The sequence below is a fragment of the Barbus barbus genome (genome assembly GCF_936440315.1).
Source record: "Barbus barbus genome assembly, chromosome: 18".
NCBI classification, from domain to species: domain Eukaryota; kingdom Metazoa; phylum Chordata; class Actinopteri; order Cypriniformes; family Cyprinidae; genus Barbus; species Barbus barbus.
The window spans coordinates 9,509,387-9,529,251 of NC_136746.1; the positions used below are offsets into that span (position 1 = coordinate 9,509,387).

Below are 19,865 nucleotides of genomic sequence, written 5' to 3' on the forward strand. Positions count from 1 at the left end.
TCGCCATGTATCTGGGGATCAGCAGAAAGATGAAGGGAAAGATGGAAAAGACGGGAAACCCCGCTCTCTCCGTTTCACCTGGAGTATGAACACCACCAGCACCATGGAGCCAGCCGACATCATAAATGAGATCCGCAAAGTTCTGGATGCCAACAGCTGCAGTCACCAGCAGCGCGAACGCTTTCTGCTTCTCTGTGCCCACGGGGACAGCCGCACCGACAGCCTCGTCCAATGGGAGATGGAGGTTTGCAAACTTCCCCGGCTCTCACTTAATGGTGTCCGTTTTAAGAGGATATCTGGCAACTCCATCGCTTTTAAAAACATTGCTTCCAAAGTTGCAGGCGAACTCAAGCTATGAATATATCTTTAATCTAACTACATAGAGAAATTTATGAAATGGTTCAGTCCAATATAGACAAACAAATTAAGCTGTACAATCATAAAGTAGCAGTTTCCGAATTTTTTTTCTTTTCTTTTTTTTAATAAACCACTTACATGTATTTGAAAAAATGTATATACTTTAACATTGCTTAAAGCAGTAATTTCTTGACATCGGTCACACAATTATCGTATTATCGTGCAAGTCGTTAAATGCTGTAAAAAGAACAGGTTTGAACCTTTCAGTGTTACGATTGTATGAAGCTCTGAGAATGTTCAGAGAGGAACTCATTGCCATCGTCATCATTGCAGACGGATGAGTTGAGGCTGATCATTCAGGAAATGGATGATTTGTGGGGTTCCGTTTTGTTTTAGCTTTTTAACAGGCACTATACTGTGGTGGTTTTAAGTATCGCGTGTTTTGGGCGGATCTTGTGTAAAGGGTTTCACCCGAATCTTGAGTTGCTTTTTGAAAATTTGCTCTGCGCCTCTATGTATTGAGGGTGCTCGTCTGTGAAAGCAGTTGCAGTAAACCTGATTTGAGCTCAGTTTCACTGTTTGAATGTTAAGAGCAAAATTTTGATGTTTTATAATTTATTTCACTTCTGCCCACTCAAATTAATTTTTTGTGTAAATAATGTACTTTATGCAGCAAGTACACATTTTCATACTGTTTTGTTGGAGTTCTCTGAAACCAAGAGGGCATCTTGTAATCTTTCACTTATAAGACTCACCAGATTCCATTAAACTATCTGTAACTTGTCACAGTGTTCATTGCAGAGATCTAATACAGCTACAAAATGATCTCAGTATTTGTATTGCCTCTTTTTCATTTCATCTGTTTTTTTTTCCCTGACTCTTCCTATTGTATGAGCTGCAGCTCAACAAGTTGGAGAGTTTTATACAATCAAAGAAACTGGTAAGAGCTTAAGAGGAATAAGTCTTATGTTCATCAAGGCTGCATTTATTTGATCAAAACTATAACAATCTAATATGCTGATTTGCTTCTCAAGAAACATTTCTTATTATCAATGCTGAATACAGTTGTGTTGCTTAATACTTGTGGAAGCCACAATATATTTTTTAGGATTCTTTGATCAATGAACAGCATTTGTTTGTATAATTTATAAAGACATTATTAATGTCTTTACTATCACTTTTGATTAATTTAATGCCTCCTTGCTGAGTAAAAGCATCTCATTTTAATATTTACATTTAACTATTGCATTGGGTAGGAATTGCAGTTTGTGTGATCTCTATAAAATAGTTAAAAAAATGTTTGAATTCTTAAATCATGAATAACTGTAAAAGTCATGGAAATTAATTTCTGAAAAGGTATATGAATCCCGGAACCGTCAACATTATAGAATAGGGAAGAAAGACCAAAAAGCAGGTCAACATGAGCCAGATTTTATTCTCTGACATTCTCATTCATCTGTTGCCCTGTGACATCTGTATGTGTAACAAGAACTCACTAGAGCAGGACCCTTAAATAAATCATGTCTTCCAAGAACAAGTCAACAAACAGTCAATCAGTGAACAAAGGTGGGGGGAAGTGGAGAGAGAAGAAGGTTTTGTAGTGAGTCTACTTTTGAGCAGGCATGAGGTCCTCAATGGCCTGGCCTTTCTCTAGCCGTTTCTCCATCACTATCAGCAGTTTGACTCCATCCACTAACATCTGCACCAGCTCCACCTCAGAGAAGCCCAAGCGGTCAGCGTTGGAGATGTCAAAAACACCACCCACAGCTGCAGTGTCCACACCACCTAATGAGCAAAGGCACCACTTACTTATTGGCATCTATTTGCGCTCTATATTTCTGTTCATGACACTCAGTGTTGTGCTGTTTAAATCTACTGCAGCTCAAGTCGGTTCGGTTCGGTTCCTACCTGTTCCACGTTTCTGCAGCCTCAGTCTCTTGAGGATCTCCTCAAACTGGCGGTATTTGCTGAGATTAGGCAGTTTGACATGCACTCCTGCACGCAGGCCTGTGCCGAGGTTGGATGGGCAGGTGAGGACATAGCCAAGATGCTCGTTCCACATGAATGTGTGACCCTTGTTTTTGAACAACTCCTCAATCTGAAAGGAAGAAACAATCTGTTAGTGCTTATTGCAGCTCAGCCATCTAGTTGATACAGTATGTGGACTATTTCACAATCACTTTCAGAAGTTTTCCAGCTCATGAATAAAAAAACAAATTGACAGCCAATCAGAATCCTCTGACTTTGAAGAGCTTGAGCTATTCAAGCTGCATAACTGCATTATGCTTATAATAAACAATGTTATTGTGTATTCGTGTGGGCACTATTATAGTTACTGTTCTTGGTGTGAATGGGCTTTTAGGACCACAGTGATGTAATACCTTAGTGAGACCTGTGCAGAAACGGGTGAAGACCTCCTTCATGTTGCCACCTTTCTGCATGGAGATGACACGCAGGTGGTCCTCCTCATTCACCCACACGAGGAATGTCTTGTTATCATTGTGCCTGGAGATGAGGAGAAAATGAGTGAGGGAATGTCTTCTAAACCCAGCACAGAAATGCAATACTTAACTAGAATTAATTTATTTGATTTTTTTACACTTACAGCTTGTTACAAATTACATATACTTAATACAGTAATAATAACAGTAAATTATGCATAATTAAAATGAACTATTCCTGTATTAAGTACGTTAATTAATATTACTCTGTACTTAAATGTATAATTACACTGTAAAATTAATTCTAGGATCAAAAATTTAGTTTCAATTCAAATTCTATTATTGTAAAGCAGATACTAAAAACCCCAAAATTAAGAATTTTCTCAGCACTTTTTTTTAATGCTGCATGTTTGTAGTGTAAGACTGATAATAAATATGCAGAACAAAATGCAGGTGCTACCTGTATTTGAAGAATCTGGAAAAAACTGACAGGAAGTAGGTTCCTTCTCTATAAAAACACTTTATGAAAGTAGCACACGCAGTGCATTAAGGACAATCCAGAACACTGACCAGATGCCCCTGGCGTCAGGCCAATCACGAGCCATCCCTGAGGCCAGCAGCAGGGGAGAGATAGGCTTGTCAAATAGGAAATGGTCATCGATGAGCTGCTGCTGTTCAGCCTCTGTCATGTTTTTCAAGGCATAATATTTTCCTTTGAGATCCCCAGTCAGAGCACCCAGAGCTACAGACAGAGCAAACCAATCTGTGAGTAAATCCAATATTTTTCAATAAATGATTTCTTAAGAAAGCTTAAAATGTCTAAGGAGGGAATATTTTTGTTGGTCCAGTCATAGTGGATGATACTCATCACCACTAGAGGGAGCCACATGACCAGGCCCAAGTTTTGAGTGTGTAGTTTCAAAGATTAGGCGTACTTTGGGGTATACTACCATGCCAAAACCACATCTATGGATCATAACCAGATGTAGTTCTGAACCAAATCCTCCTCCAAAGTGCAAAGGACTGTGGGCAATATCAGCCATTACAGTATACACTGACCTACACTTCAAATTTTCACCGGAAACAGTAGACCATCCAGGTACCTTTGGGAAACTCATTTCAACATACTACATTTTGGGACACACTAATTCTACTTACGAATACTATTTAGGACTGCTGCAAATTGGGATGCAGCAGACATTTAATCCCGTTTCAAATAAACCAATGTTTGCCGCGGCGCTGCAGTGACATACCTTCCACAGAGAGCTTCTCAACAGCTCTTCTGTCTCCACGACTGCAGTGGGGCGGCAGGCAGAATCCGCGGATACTCCTGCCTGTTCTGACGCGAGAGCTCAGCACGTAATTGACATCCAGGTCATCACCGCCCTGCAGAAACAGAAAGTTTTAGTCTTTAAATAAGCAATATCACTGTACCAAATATTAGTGATCAAAGAGGTCTCATGATGTTTTGGACCCCACTGACTTTAAAATATCTTTGATAATGTTCAACAGAAGAAAATATAATGACAAAATCATTTGTCCTTTCTGCTTCATACCTTGAGGTTATTGGGGTTGAGGTCGGTCTTGTGCTTGTCTGTAGGTTTGTATCCTCCATGTCTGTCCTGAATAACAGGGTCCAGCAGCTCCTTGAACACCTCATAGGTCTCCTCATCCCCAGCCACACAACCCACAGTCATAATGAAGGGGTGGCCTGTGATGGGAAACAAGTCCATGTACACAAATTAGGAGCCATGCAATCAGATGCCAACACATTTATCAAGTGATTTATCTCAGGACTATCTAACCCTGGCCCTGACAGACTATGTGTGTTCTTTTACCAGGATTATCTACTCCAGTCTGAATGACGTTATCTACGGTGAAGCCATTGGGCGTGCAGCGCTGACGGAGGCGCTTGTACATGTCCAGAGTGAGGTACTTGGCCATATGGTTGTTGTGCTGTGTGAGGTCTGGATACTCTTCCTCAGCTGGCCGCGGCTTGATGGTCAACCTGGCTAGTTTAGCATTGCTAAATAAATACAACAACACATGGGGTGTAAAAGTACCATGCACTCCTGTCGAAGGATGATGTCACCTGTTCTGTTGTGTTCTGAATGGGTAAGCGCCATTTGTTTTACCAAATACACTGTTAAATTGACTAAGAAAGCTGAATGTTCATGATATTTTTCAGGTCAAGTCTTCATGTCACTAGCTAGAATTGGATTTTCCATGCCACTGCATTTTGCACAAGCAGATTGGTCTTATCTATACAGGAACTGTTTTTATACGAAGCCCTCTGCACTTAACGAGTCAGCAAGGTCACCGTTTAATCACACTTCTTTCTGCTCGCAATGCACCTATGTGTTCTAAAATTGCATGAGAAGTGGTCTTTTGGAGGACTTTGAGTTGTTTCGTGGGTCTTTACCTGGGTTATCTACCCCGGTCTGGATTACATCGTCCAGTGTAAACCCGCTGGGTGTCTGTTTGGTACGCAACTTCTCATACAGCGCCGGTGTGAGGACCTTGGCCATATAGTTGTTGTGCTTGCTGAGGTCGGGATATTCCTCCTTAGAGGAGAACTTCGTCTTCAGCTGGTTGTGACTGTTCCCGAAAGGCATGGCTGCTGTTCCCTGAGCGTGGTGGGAATGGGATGGAAAATAACAGTGGTTACACTGAATGTGAAATTAAGCCAAGAGGTTCATCACTACCTCCCATCTTGACATTTGAATGAATCTGGAAAAGACTTTTTGGAGAAATATGGATGCAGTGAAAGAGTTCGACGGCCTACCTACTTTTATGCACGTGATTAGTGTTATGTTACACTGAAAAGGTCAAATATGTGCTATGGTTCCACAAAAATAGGGTAGGGAATCCTTTATCTGCATAGACAAATATAGTAAAATTTTTAATAAATAAATAACAAAAAAGCTGTAAAATATTGCCCTATTTAGTCGCTATGACTAAATCTAGAGCGTGATGAATGACTCCTATAAACTGATTCGTTTTAGTGAATCAAACACATACAATGAAGTATGATGGTCGAATGAATGATTCTTATGAGTCGATTCCTTATAGTGAATCAAAGACGCATCAGTCTGAGCTGTGACAGAATTAATCCAATTTACATATGAACCGAAAGCTATTATTTTCGTTATGTCCAACTGGAATTGAACCAAGAACTGACTTTTCATGATATAAAAACTTATTTTAAATCTATGCATCTTAAAATATGTCCTTGAAATAATTGTATTGCATTATTATTATGTTTTTTTAATTAGCTGTATCTGTTAAAATCTGAAACTATGTTATCAGCTGGCAACAAACGGAAGATGGTAGTAAATGTAATAAGAAATTATTATTATTACTACAAATATTTCATACTCAAACTACTAAAAGAATCCGGAATCGTTGACAGGAATCGGGGGGGAAAAAAGTTAAATTCCTAACATTTCCCATTCCTTCTTGAAGGGTGAGTTAGGGAAAGCTCGCCAGATGGTTCAGGTCTATTTCAACACGAAATATCTGCTCATCGTTGTGCTGTAACTTACAATGAAATGCTCAAACTTTTGCGCAAAAGTACGATCGATGATTTAAAACTGGGCGTCCACTGGACGGCACCACTTCAACGAGTGAGCTGTCATTGATCATGACCTGCAAATGGGACGCTTTCTTTCACAAAAAGCCTAGAAATGTTCACAAAATGCATGATATAGGACCTCAAAACATATGATTATTGTTAACATATAAATTTATAATACTGAGCCGAACGATCCCTTTCAATGCGTCTAATGTCCTTCACACAATGATGCACTAAAAAGCAAGTCTTAAAGCTTATCCAGAATCATTCAGCGCCGTTTTTCTTAATACATTTTAAATTTAGATCACGCTTGAGAGATGAAAACTTCTCAATGAAGCCTTACCGTGGGTTGTGGGGTGCTAGAGCTAGAGGAAGACTGAGCTGAGACAAAGATCCCTATTTTTCCGGTAGGAGTATGAAGTCTGTGGCGTCTGTCTGTTCTCCAGCACTAGATCGTGATGGAGCGCTTGTTTTATAGTAACTCACAGGAAAGACGCTCCCATTGGCTGCTATTTGCAGTCCATTCATCCCGTTGAAAGAACTTGATATTGGAATAATTTGACTGCGCTCAACAAATATGTAGTATATATAAAATGTGCAAATATATAATTATAAGAAAATGTAAGTTTAATTTAAGTTTATATCCTAATCAAGTCATTGTAATTCCCATGCATTTGACTTGAAAAGTGTAAAAAATGATATGTTACGAGTGTAGTAGATTTAGATCAAAACAAAAACATAATGCCTAATGTGTGCGAGTCTGTGCTGTGCTGTTTGTCCCACAGCATTGATTGTTTTTGCTTAAATGTGCCTTTAATAATGTTATTTATAATGCTAAATTATAGTATGATTTATGAGCACATTTCTGATTTGAAAGGATTCTTATTACATACAGCTTTATTATTTGGGTTAAGGGACTAGAAAACACCGTCCGAGTGAATTTATACCAGCACGCAAATGTTTTATGCAACAGATACTGTTTCTTTAAAACGCTCTTACATCATTTTCCCGTGACAGACTGAGTTTTGCGACTAGCTGTGGATTTGTAAATAGAGAGCAAGGCCTTCACATGCGCTTGAGTCCATCCACATGAGGTGAAGAGCCGCTCCGTAGATGCGTAACTTACATGCGGTTTATCGAGCAAACTATCGCACACACGTGCTGTACTGTCTCTCTGCTCCTTCCTAAATATAAAACTACAGCCTTGCTGAAGCAACGGTGAGTTTCTGCGTCTTACTTTGTGTTAAACATTGTGTTTTGTGTTCAAAACACGTGAGGCGTTTCCATTCAGGCACTGCATGTGTACTGTGTTGTTATTCTTTGAAAATAAATATTAAGTTGCGTTGTATTGAATGATATTTCAAAAACGATTTCCTGTAAACATGCTACTTGTAAAAAAAGATGTAACGTTATATCTCTAAATAAACAAGCATATCTGTGCTCTCATATAATCGCAGTTGCTTTTAACGCATTTAGCGCTGCTATTTCTCCTGTTCGTCTCGTCGTTAAGAACAGTGACCTTGCTGAGTCATGCACATAAAATAATAGAAATGTTCACAAAGATGAGTGAATGGATTATTAACAAGTTGACTTACATCTGACCCATTTGTTTAACTGTTATGAACCGTCTCAGGACTGCAGGTAAGTTACACGGAAAGCTGGCGATGTTGAGTCTCGACAGGTTACTACTAACGGACTCTTAACGGTTTACAAATATTTAAATCAAAATACACACTGACTGGACTTATTTGAGTGGTTGACGTATAACATTATAATTTATTTACGTATTCATTTATTTATTTATTGGTCAATTTGTAGGTATGTATACGTAGTATGCTATAAATAAATAAAAAATTATACATAAAATGATGATCATGTTTTGCGTCAACAACGTCATCATTCTTTACAATTAGTTTAATTGCTTAATTTATAGGTTTTTGTGTGTGTCTCTGTATATAAATCAACATAAAAAATTAAACTTAATTTTTAAAGTCATTAATTTTCTACTTGTTTCAATAATGCTAAAATATAAGTAGCAGTTATTTTAATAGTAATATTAGACTTTTGTCGTTTCATTGGTTTGAGCATTTTTGTGTAATTTATGAACTCAACATAAAAAGGTAAATATTTCAAGTGTCTTTTTCAGTTTTACTTCTGTATAATGGAAAGTTTAAAAACAGCTTTCTTGAGTATGACAAGTAAGGCATAACCCTACAAGAAGTGACAGCACAGTGGATTTGTAATGTTTGTTTGCATTTGTTGGTTTGTCTCAATCTAAAAGTACAGAAATTGTGACATTATCAGGATTTAAAAGACTGAAAACGTTAATTTGACCTTCTAAAGTAATGTAACTGCACCTCAACTTTGCCATTGCGTTCATAATCAAGTTACCATTAAGTACTGGAGTTTGACCAGAGAGAGAGAGAGAGAGAGATGGTTGGTATGGATATTCAATTAGGTCTATTAAGTAAAATTTGTGAATTTAATTATGAATGTAAATGTTTTGTGTACCAATTTATGAGAATAACGTGTTCATGTGTTTTCATTTATGGCAGAGTGTTAAATCAACCGAGGCTGTGCTCTTCATTGAAGCTGAACCCCTGTGCCTCATGAGTTTTGTGGAATACGCCGAGATCATCCAAGAAGGGGATGTCGTCATTATCTTCCTGGGTCATGAGTCCATGATGCCTATTAAAGTCCAGTCGGGAGCGCAGACGCAGACCCGCTATGGGGTCATCCGGCACTCCAGCGACCTGATTGGACAGCGGTTTGGTTCCAAAGTGACCTGCAGTAAGGGTGGTTGGGTTTATGTGCTTCACCCCACACCAGAGCTGTGGACGGTCAACCTTCCCCACCGAACACAGATCCTCTACACCACAGACATTGCCAACATCACACTGATGCTGGAGCTCAAACCAGGCTCTGTCGTCTGCGAGTCAGGTAAGAATGAGTCTTTCTTCAACCATCAAAAGATTTTTATCCGACTTTTTTTTTTTTTTTTTTTGCGATCTTCAATACTCAGGGTTACAGAATTAGTTTTGAGCTTTTATTAACGATGCAGTCAGGTACATGGATCATGAACTTTCTCTGTCAACTGAGGGTACATTTAGACGACAACAGTTATACTAAAAACACAAAGTTTTTTGCATACAGATGAAAACGTTATTGTAAACAATTCCAGTTTATACAGATCCACAAAAACGACTAAAAACGCTGTATTTTGCATGCCAGGCCTGTAGTTGGCAATGCCACTGTAAAGAAACACTATGCACCTACACACGACACACATAGACCATTGGTCTGAAACTCAATTCCTGGAGGGCCACAGCTCTGCACAGTTTAGCTCCAATCCTAATCAAACACACCTGATTCAACTAATCAAGCTCTTCAAAATTACTACAAACTTTCAAGCAGGTGTGATTTGGAGCTAAACTCTGCAGAGCTGTGGTCCTCCAGGAATTGAGTTTGAGACCACGCCTATAGACCCTTTTTCTGTTAGTAAACATAATGATGTTTTTCTGTGGGCGGAGCTTAGGTGGAGGCAGAAAGATTCCCCTGACCGCTTCACTAAGGCTAGCTATGAAGTGTGTTAGCTTGTTTTTTTTAACAATGACTGGAGAAGATCAGATTTTACCTGCATATGTAAGGTCACGCACCGCCCGGGACCGTGATTTTTATTTGAAAAGGTTAACTTTAATGGACAAAACCAGATCGGCCAACCCGCTTTTACTCAAAGCTTGGACGGATTCCATCCGGTTGAGTGACTCACATCTAACCTGTATAGTAAAGAAGGCAAACTCACCGTGAATATCTAGTCATGAAGATGCTATACATTTCAATTTCAGCAGGCAACTATTTTTGTTACATTATTATTCCAGCCACAATTAGTCACAACAATGTACAATTACAAATGATCGAGCATATAAATCGTCAGTTTGTTGTTTTACACATGCACAGACATTATTTCATACACAACATAGTCATGAGATGCATAAGAAATCTTTAGATGCACTCATAACAACAAAAGACAATTATTGAACCATTTCTTATAAGAAGTGTGTGCTGCAAACACAAGCATTTTTGACGGTAGTTTCTGTCCAGTCCGCTCGTTTTATCGCGTTTAAACAGCTGTCGTCGTGTTTTTTTTTTGTCTGGCAGTGGCAGCAGGTAAGTGATAAAATTTCAAATTGGAGCACTGTACTATGTTGATTCTGGCACCCAACATCACAACAAGACGATATTTTAAGCTCCTTATGTAGCAGAATCTGTGCTGGTTTGAATGGGTCACCAGTTTTCGCTTTGTTTTGCCTCCAGCTAGCGCTGTGACGTAATCGTGACGTCGGCAGAAAAAGGGTCTATAGACTGAACATGTAGTACTCATGCGTATGACAAATTTGTATTTTCATAGTTTATATTTATACAGATACAATAACGATATTGTTTTCAAAAGCTTGCAATTTGAAACTTATTTTCAAAGCCCTCTGTTTGGGTTTTCATGCTTCCAAATGTGTAAGAGGGATATTTTCAATTTCACTTCAGTTTTAAATCAGTTTAGCTTGCTTGTCAAGAAGAAACTCTTCAAGTTTGTTGTATCAATCGAAACCCAAACATTGCATCAAATTACATCTTGTAAAACAAACACTACTACTGTTTTAACCTGTTGTCGGTCTGTGTGTTTTGGCAAGTCTTCGAATTTTGGCTTGCGCTTCTGTAACGGACAATTATTTAACAACACACTTGCATGTTCTTAATTCTCTGATGTTGGTAATTGGCAGAAAAAATGAATCTTATATACATAGAATTTAAAGGTGACATCATGAAAATCTGACTTCAAGGTTTTAAGTGCTATAATCAGGTCCCTGGTGCATCTACCAACCAAGGACACGTGAAAAAAATTAAGCCAGTGTTTTGGTAAGTCTTTTTCTGCAAGAGTCTGAAAAAGCGAGCGCTCCCCTAGTGACGTTGCAAAGGGATCTCGTTATAATATTACCATCCCTTAATCTGTAAGTTTCCGCCCACGACTCTGTCATTTTGATTTCGACAACGATGTAGCCTACCAGTTCTAATGCCATGGCGAAAGTTTTAGCAAAACATGCTAACTGTTGTCTTTGGCTGCACTGACGAGCACAGAACACTATTTAGAGTCCCAGCCTCAGAGGAGACAACAGAGCAGTGGATGTATTGATTTATTTACTGTATATTGCTACTGCCACACAGATCTAAAATAAACATGCAACTTATTTCCCAGCTGTTTACCTTCACAGTCATAATTGACACTCTTTGTAAGTCGTGTGTTTTTTAACGTAAACTTTGTGTGTGAATGAGAACTTAAGTTTAGTACTCGTGTGCCATGTGACAGCCGCTTTCTGTACGTGTGCTTCGAATGTGTGCACTCAAAAAACTGTATATCAGAAGTTTAATCTAATATGGTTTAAAACGCATGATTTCAGTGCGATAAACATGGTAATCATAACCAAAACAGATGTTTTTTTTAGCAGGTACGAGCTGTAATGGTGCAGCTCTATTCTGGATAAAGGGGGTGGGGAGCAGCAGCTCATTTACATTTAAAGAGACAGGTGCGAAAACAGCGTGTTTCTGCTTCCACTCAAATTTGGCATTTTCAAAATGATATAATAAAGGATCTGTGGAGTATTTTGAGCTGAAACTTCACAGATACATTCTGGGGACAACTGAGACTTATATTACATATTGTAAAAAGGGGCATAATATGTCTCCACAATTATGTAAACGAACACATTGCCACTCTTTACCCAGCGTAAGAGATTATATACTAAATCAGCCTTTGATTTGATAATCTCGATTTGATAAAATATCCAGTTTGGTTTTATTTCGATTAATTGTGCTACTACTTGTTTGTTTTCACGTTACATTTGATTTAATTATTTATTGCCTTTTCATCATCTCACAAACCCCTGTTTGGGAAACCCTGGTTTATATCGTTGCAAAATGTAAACTGCATTATCGCACATCTCTCTATACAAAGCTCGATATAGAAGTATATCCAACTTTATCAGCATACATACAGTATGCTCACGTAAAGTGATTACATAAATAATAATGATTTATGTAAACTGCTTTGAAACAATGTCTATTGTGAAAAATGCATTACAAATAAAATTAACTTAGCTAGTTAGGTTGCAGTGGGCAGAGAAATGTTGATGGAGACAAGACTCTTTGGCTGTTTGGCCCATTCAGTAAGTGTTGGGCCGCTTGTGTTCTGAATGAATCAATTAAACTGCTGTTGAGCGTACACACACACACACATTGCTCACTCTGCTCTGTCCTCAGTGCCTTCCAAACTCATTGAGCTGGATCTGCGTTTAACACATTGATATCTGAGCAGCGTTCAGGTGAGGCTGGCTATGCCACAGATTTGGCATATGTGCAGTATTGATGTTTGTTTATCACCATTCAAGGATACTGTTGGACATTTCTTTTAAAACTTTGATCATTTCTGTGTATTCGTTCTCCCCTGCTCGTTCTTACGTCAGTCATTCTGTTCTATCTGAATGCAACGCTGTAGACCAAACATTGACCCTATTGTTGCTATGAGAACAAAAGGCATGTAAAGGTTGTTGAAGAGGAAGATAGGCCATTATCTCTAGAACATGTTCACATGCATGTGCATCACAATGTTCATGCACATGTGATTGCTGTATTAAACTTTAAACGACCACTTTTTATATGCACATCATTTTCTGATTAAGGTCAACATTCCACTTAATTAGATGTTTCCTTTTATTCTAATATTCCAGTATACATGGTAGTGTACCGAATACTAAGCATTCATGTAGTTTTTGTCCTACTCCCGTTGAAATACTGGAGATGCTTGCTTTTGCTATTTATTACAGTGTGTGTTATTCTTACACAACAGCTTAACCAGCTCATTAATTCTCATTCATATCATTGACAAAAGCACACAACAATGCAATGAACTGTAAAATGTAGATCAAGAGACATTGTGCAAGACACTCTGATGTTGTCAATTCCTCTGTAAATTACTTGTTCTGCCTAATATTGGTGGAATCACTTTGATTTTGATTCTCCTGTTAATCTGAATTTCCCTGTGTATGTAAAGGTTGTCTAGTTGTGCAGAGGAGGGTCTTGACAACATTTACATACACATCACTTTCTAGTGATTTCTAATGTCATTTTCTAATTAAGGTTAAGCCTTTATTCTGAAAGACGTTACAGTACAGAAATATTCCAATAGCAAGTAAACGTAATCATTCAATTTCCTTTTCCACAGATTTAAAAAAAAAAATAATAATAATTTTTTTGCATATTATGACCAAAATTTTGATTAACACAGGAATATGCCAGTTGCTTGCATTGAGATGTCTAGTAACTGAAATATTGGCTTAAAATGAAATTTCTTTCATAAATAAATTATTCCATAATTTACTCACTCTTATGTCATTTCAAACCCATACGTTTTGTTCATCTTCGTAACACAAATGAAGATATCCTTAATAAAACCTAAGAGATTTCAGTCCATCTATTGAAAAAAACAACATAATAAAAGTAGACTATTAATCACATTGAAACATTGCACAATGCACCTAACATTGATCACATCAAATATGGTAGACTAAAACTCAAATGTGTGTGTTAATCAAAATTTATATGTAAATAAAAGCCTAAATTAAATGGCAATCATGTCTCTTTAAACTTACATGGATTCATTTTACAATCTCTTTATAAAATATCTGAAGCTTGAAGTTTTGGTGGAATAGACTTTCAATAGTGGGAAATCTCTCAGGTTTCAATAACAAAAGTTTAACTGATTTGGAGTGACATGAGGGTGAGTAAATGATTTTTGGGTGAACTATCCCTTTAAATGTTATGGCAGTGAGGTGCTTTAATTTGAAATGCAACCAAATTCCGATTAATATTCAGAGTGTCTGAAACGTTACATTCTGTGTAAGCATCTAAAAATGGTAATTACATAACATTTACATTTACATTTATGCATTTAGCAGATGCTTTTATCCAAAGCGACTTACATTGCATTCAAGTTACAGTTTTTACATTTTATCAGCTCTAACAGTAGATTTTGTGTCTGTCTTCCAGGTACAGGCAGCGGTTCCCTGTCTCACTCTATTCTGCGGACCATCGCTCCCACCGGCCACCTGCACACAGTTGAGTTCCACGCTCAGCGAGCCGAGAAGGCCATGCAGGAGTTCAAGGAGCACAAAGTGTCTCACCTGGTTACTGTTAGAAACCAGGATGTGTGCAAGGATGGCTTTGGCATCACAGGAATAGCCGATGCGGTGTTTTTAGACATCCCCTCTCCGTGGGAGGCAATCACACATGCCAAGAGCGCCATGAAACGCAAAGGTGAGAGCACATAACTGTGAAATAACTAAAGCGACATTACCATATTAATGCTAAATGTCATGTGGTACTCTGTCGCCATGGCTTATTCTTCACAGATGAAGTCACTGAAATGAGTCTTCAAGTAACAAGATATAAATGCTACTGAATACCACAGTGACCTTTATGAACACAAAACTTCACAGACACTTAAGTGGTACTGGCACAAAAATGTACAGTTTGCACACACTTATTAAAAGTACTGTGGAAGTGTAAACACTGTGGTATTTACATGGTGCTCCAAGGTACTTCAAAGAATACAATAGGGAATCAAGGGACATTTCCAAAAGAAAAAAACATGGTGACACCGTGTTTAAATTTGCCATGTTGCTGTGTTTAAATTCCTTAAAGGGACAGTTCGCCATGTCATTATTTACTCACCTTTTAAGTTGTTACAAACCTGTATGAGTTTCTTTCTTCTATTGAGCACAAAAGACTGAAGAAGTAAAGAATGTTGATAACCAAACAGTTGATGGTAGCCACTGACTTCCATAGAATGGAAAAAAAATACTATGGAAGTCAGTGGCTACCATCAACTGTTTGGTTATCAACATTATTCAAAATTAGGGATGCGCCGATATGAAAATTTTGGCCGATACCGATAATTCTTTATAAATGAAAGTCTATAACCGATATGTTGGCCGATAAATCTAAATCCAAATTTTTATATAAATAAAACAATGCTTAAATAATGCAAACAAGTCACTGGACAACTTTACTTAATGTTATAAGTAAAAAAAAAAATAAAAATCCAAAATCATGTGCCATGAATAAATTAAACGGAATAGCCTCCGCACCGACAATTAAATTATTTTAATTAAACCATATTGTTGATGAAAATAATAAGATAAAAATAAAAGTGTTGGTGGTTATTAATATATCAATGATTTTGAAAAAGAAGTATCTTAATACCACTGTTTCAAATAGCAACATGCAGTTTTACCTGCGTGCGCTGCTGAAGAGCTGAATGAGCACCCTTAAACTAAATTGCACCCTTAAACTTAAACATAATATTATAACTTATATATGCACAAAAAGACGCAAATGCGCAAGTGATCTTGAACTAAGTTACACGCTAATAAGAGATGACGCGCTCTTGGCTCTTCCCGCTACAACGCGCTTAAACACGACAAATTAAGCCCTAGAATTCACAACGTTTTATTATAATAGTGTTCTCATTATGATATTATATACATGATAGTCCCAATCATTATTAATGTTGTGCATTGCTGTTAGAGCTGCGTGCGCTGAAACTGAAGAGCTGAATGAACAATGGTAATCTGAAGCGCTTTGCTGGCAGCTTATTTAACTCAAGGAAACAAATCATATATGAGATTAATCCGCTATTTATACAACATAAACTAAACATAATATTACAACTTGTATGTGCAAAAAGGCGCAAATGCACAAGTGAACTCGAACTAAGTTACGTGCTAACCAGAATGTGTTACTTCTGTTGTGGATGCGCTCCCCCCGCAACAATGTGTTGAAACACGACAAATTAGACCAACGGATTCACAACGTTTTATTATAATAGTGTTCTCATTATGATATTATATACACGATAGTCCCAATCATTGTTATCAATGTTGTGCGTTGCTGTTAGAGCTGCGTAAGCTGAAACTGAAGAGCTGAATGAACAATGGTAAACTGAAGCGCTTTGCTGGCAGCTTATTTAACTCAAGGAAACAAATCGTATATGAGATTAATCAGCTATTTATACAACATAAACTGAACATATTACAACTTGTATGTGCAAAAAGACGCAAATGCACAAGTGAACTCGAACTAAGTTACGTGCTAACCAGAATGTCTTCTGTGGTGGATGCGTTCTTCCCGCAGCAACACGCTGAAATATGACAAATTAAACCAAAGAATTCTCAACGTTTTATAATAATATGTTCTCATTATATATATATATATATATGATAGTCCCAATCATATAATGTTGTACACTGCTGTTTGAGCTGCATGCGCTGAGCTAAAGATGATCACAGAAGCGATCTATTAACGCTCTATTAACTTAACCAAACGAATTCTATAGGCCTATGAGATAAATCAGATATATATGCATAAAATAAACACAATATTACAACCTACAATTGCACAAAAGGCTGCAAATGCACAAGCGAACTTAACTGTGCTAGTCATTAATGTGTAGCTCCGTGGATGCGCTCTTCCCGTAACAACGCACTAAAACACGGACGCACAAAGATTCTATTAATTATTTAACAGTAATGTTCTCATTATAATATGACAGACTTGCACTGCACATGTTGCACCTCACTGTATTTTCCTTTTCGAAGTGATTCCAATAATGTTTCAAGCAATTAAAAACCATCATGGCGAACAATGCACATCTGAAGTGCTTCTGCAGGAAATAATGCATTATTTATCGGCTTTAATATATCGGCCAAACTTTCTTATCGGTTCGATAACGATAACAGGAAAATTTACATTTATCGGTCGATACCGATATGGTGACCATATCGTGCATCCCTATTCAAAATATCTTCTTTTGTGTTTGTTAGAAGAATGAAACTCAGAGAGGTTTGGAACAACATGAGGGTTTTCATTTTTGGCTGAACTCTCCCTGTCTGCCATTGACGCCAAAGAAATGGTTAAATAACCTCCAGGGAATGGGAGGTTTGGTGTGAGATTCATAATTGATTTGTTTAAATCTAAATGCTCTGTAGGTTTTCATCTCAGTTTTAGATGCAGCTTCTGTGAAACATTGACAGAGGCCCATTATTCTCCATAATTACATCTTGGTTTTGTGCCAAAATTATGTCACACCAGTTACTAATTAATCATGAGACTTTGGCTTGAGTTTGCCCAGTTTGAGCAGCATTCATCGCTTCTGTGTGCGCATCCGTTTTGTCTCTGGTCTCTCTGTTGGAACAACTATTTGGTTTTATTGAGTGGCCATGTCAGATCTGGTCTCTTCAGAAGTGGCCTGACCACTTGGCAAGAGGCTGTTTCCATGGGAACTGCTACCCACTTTGCCCTACTGGGCAGGCCCAGACTAGTCTGTCCCAGTAAGGGGTCAGCAGTCTTCTGTGGTATATTGAAAGAAGAATTTTCATAAAATGCACAGCCCTTGGCTTTTCACCTCTCACTTTCCTGTCTTGGTACAGGCTGAAGCTAAAATATAATTAAATGATGGGTTTATTGGCAATGAGTGCTGTGATTTTTAATTAATAAAACAAAACAAATCAGTATTCATTTAAAACAGTTATGGAATAAATAAAGGGATAGTTTCTTGTTTTGAATGAATTTTGGGTGTGTATGTTTTATTGAATTGACAATGTTATGGATTAATGTAGCTTTGTATTTTTATTTTTATTTTTACTCGTTGGACCCCAGGAATAATAGCCACTATCTTGGTTGTGCCTATTGGGGATCCAAAATAAACAAATAGTTTAATTATCACCCTCACGTCGTTCCAATCCTGTAAGACCTTCGTTCATCTTCGGAACACAAATGAAGATATTTTTGATGAAATCTGAAAGCTTTCTGACCATGCATAGACCCGCAACACAACTGAAACATTCAAAGCCCAGAAAGGTAATAAGGACATCGTTACATTTTTTTTTTATTCTCCTTGCTTCATTGCATTAAGACTGATGTCACATGGACTATTTTAACGATGTCCTTATACCTTTCTGGGTCTTAAAAGTGTCAGTTGCATTGCTGTCTATGGAGAGTTAGAAAGCTCTTGGATTTCATCATAAATATCTTTATTTGTGTCCCAAAGATGAGCAAAGGTCTTATGGGTTTGGAACGACAAGGGGGTGAGTAATTCATAGCTTTCAGTCACGTGACCGGCTTGAAGACCTGGAGGGCAAAACATCCATAGAACTGCAGGACAAGCCTGTCAATTTTCCATCTGTTTCACAGCCGCAAATATTTAGATCACCTCTCAAAAGAATAAAACAAAGGTGTGTGAACAATATGCAAGTTTTGTCCATTTGCAATCCACTTTAAACACCCACGACAATATTTCAATCATTAAACAGTGCGACAAAACATTGTAAAAACACTTAAAGTGACTTAATATATTTAAAACAGTAATATTCTCTATATCAGTGGTTCCCAATCCTGGTCCTGGAGAACCCCCAACACTGCATATTTTACATGTCTCCCTAATCAAACACACCTGATTGAACTCATTAGTAAAAACTCCAGGACCTCAAATGTGTCTGTTAGATAAGAGAGACATCAAAAACGTGCAGTGTTGGGGGTTCTCCAGGACCAGGATTGGGAACCACTGCTCTATATTAATGATGCATAGTTTACATAGGCAAGCAGATGAGGCCGGAATATGACCGCAGTCTGCTTAATGGTTCAGTGTTTTCCTTCTAATGGATTTCTATGGGAAACCATTTAACGTGAAACTTTGCACATTGTGTTTATATTCTGGCTTCATTTGCTTGCCTGTACAAAATATACAGCATCAATAAGGTGTATACTGAATTTCGCCTTTTAATATAAGCGTTTTACTACATTACTACTTAATGCAAACCGCATAAAAAATAACCGGCGGTCAGTGGAGCAAAGCTTCGTTTTGCCCTTCAGGTGGGCGTTCCTATAAGGGTGTGACATCACGTGAAAACTAACTGTCAATTAATGAAAGAATTTTCATTTTTGGGTTACACATTACATGCCATTGTTTAATTCTAAGAGTATAAGGTCAGAGAGGATCTCGTGGTGATCTTGAGTCTCTCTGTCTCATGCAAGTGGAATTGTTGCCTCACTATGCTACACCCCCTCTTAGAGACTCAATCTATCTGATTTGTACGGTAATATACACACATGCTGGATGTTTTTGCTGGCAGGGTCATGACCATAAAGGGGCAAGCAGTGAGGCTTAAGTGAGCACGGGCAGAACTCAGTGAAGCTTAGACGCACATCTGCTGGCTTCATTCTGTGTGTTTTGACAAATTGTCTTTCTTGTGAACTACTTATCAGATTTCAGTGCAGAAAAATTAAGCACAGCTCTGGCTGTGAAAGCTTTGGATAACTACAAGTCAGTTGTCCTTGACTGCTAGCATCCTTCTCACATCGTATACATCTTTTGCAGCAATCAAAGTGAT

The 19,865-nt window shown here is 37.9% G+C and overlaps 3 protein-coding genes across 7 annotated transcripts in view; 2 read left to right on the forward strand and 1 right to left on the reverse strand.

Moving 5' to 3' along the window:
* LOC306884373 (MAP/microtubule affinity-regulating kinase 3-like) overlaps window positions 1–1,188 on the forward strand; it is a 28,898-nt gene extending 27,710 nt beyond the window's left edge. For both annotated transcript variants that reach the window (XM_079440169.1, XM_079440168.1), the window contains one exon: window positions 1–1,188. In XM_079440169.1, coding sequence (XP_079296295.1) covers window positions 1–358 — 358 coding nt within the window. In that variant the 3' untranslated portion in view covers window positions 359–1,188.
* LOC306884374 (creatine kinase, testis isozyme) lies at window positions 482–8,087 on the reverse strand. 4 transcript variants are annotated; one of them, XM_079440171.1, is made up of 9 exons: window positions 7,968–8,062; window positions 6,716–6,820; window positions 5,221–5,425; window positions 4,355–4,509; window positions 4,052–4,184; window positions 3,369–3,540; window positions 2,739–2,862; window positions 2,266–2,455; window positions 482–2,142 (listed from the first exon to the last, which is right to left on the reverse strand). In XM_079440171.1, the coding sequence occupies exons 3-9, from the start codon at window positions 5,411–5,413 to the stop codon at window positions 1,964–1,966; spliced, it is 1,146 nt and encodes a 381-aa protein (XP_079296297.1). In that variant the 5' UTR covers window positions 5,414–5,425; window positions 6,716–6,820; window positions 7,968–8,062; the 3' UTR covers window positions 482–1,963. The 4 variants fall into 4 exon arrangements, with proteins under 4 accessions (XP_079296297.1, XP_079296296.1, XP_079296298.1 ...); XM_079440170.1 differs by lacking the exons at window positions 5,221–5,425; window positions 6,716–6,820 and adding an exon at window positions 4,637–4,824 and having other exon boundaries at window positions 7,968–8,087; XM_079440172.1 differs by lacking the exon at window positions 6,716–6,820.
* LOC306884376 (tRNA (adenine(58)-N(1))-methyltransferase catalytic subunit TRMT61A-like) overlaps window positions 7,111–19,865 on the forward strand; it is a 22,457-nt gene continuing 9,702 nt past the window's right edge. Inside the window, exons 1-3 of the mRNA XM_079440175.1 lie at window positions 7,111–7,590; window positions 8,928–9,312; window positions 14,467–14,733. Of these exons, the coding sequence (XP_079296301.1) occupies window positions 8,982–9,312; window positions 14,467–14,733 (598 nt within the window). The 5' untranslated portion in view covers window positions 7,111–7,590; window positions 8,928–8,981. The remainder of the gene's footprint in view (window positions 7,591–8,927; window positions 9,313–14,466; window positions 14,734–19,865) is intronic.

What these genes read in the sequence shown, in the direction of transcription:
- LOC306884374 (XM_079440170.1), bottom strand. An exon ending in GACTGGAGTAGATAATCCTG is followed by an intron (nt 4,510 to 4,636) that starts GTAAAAGAACAC and finishes TTCCCATCACAG; the next exon opens with GCCACCCCTTCATTATGACT. An exon ending in TGAGAAGCTCTCTGTGGAAG is followed by an intron (nt 3,541 to 4,051) that starts GTATGTCACTGC and finishes CTCTGTCTGTAG; the next exon opens with CTCTGGGTGCTCTGACTGGG.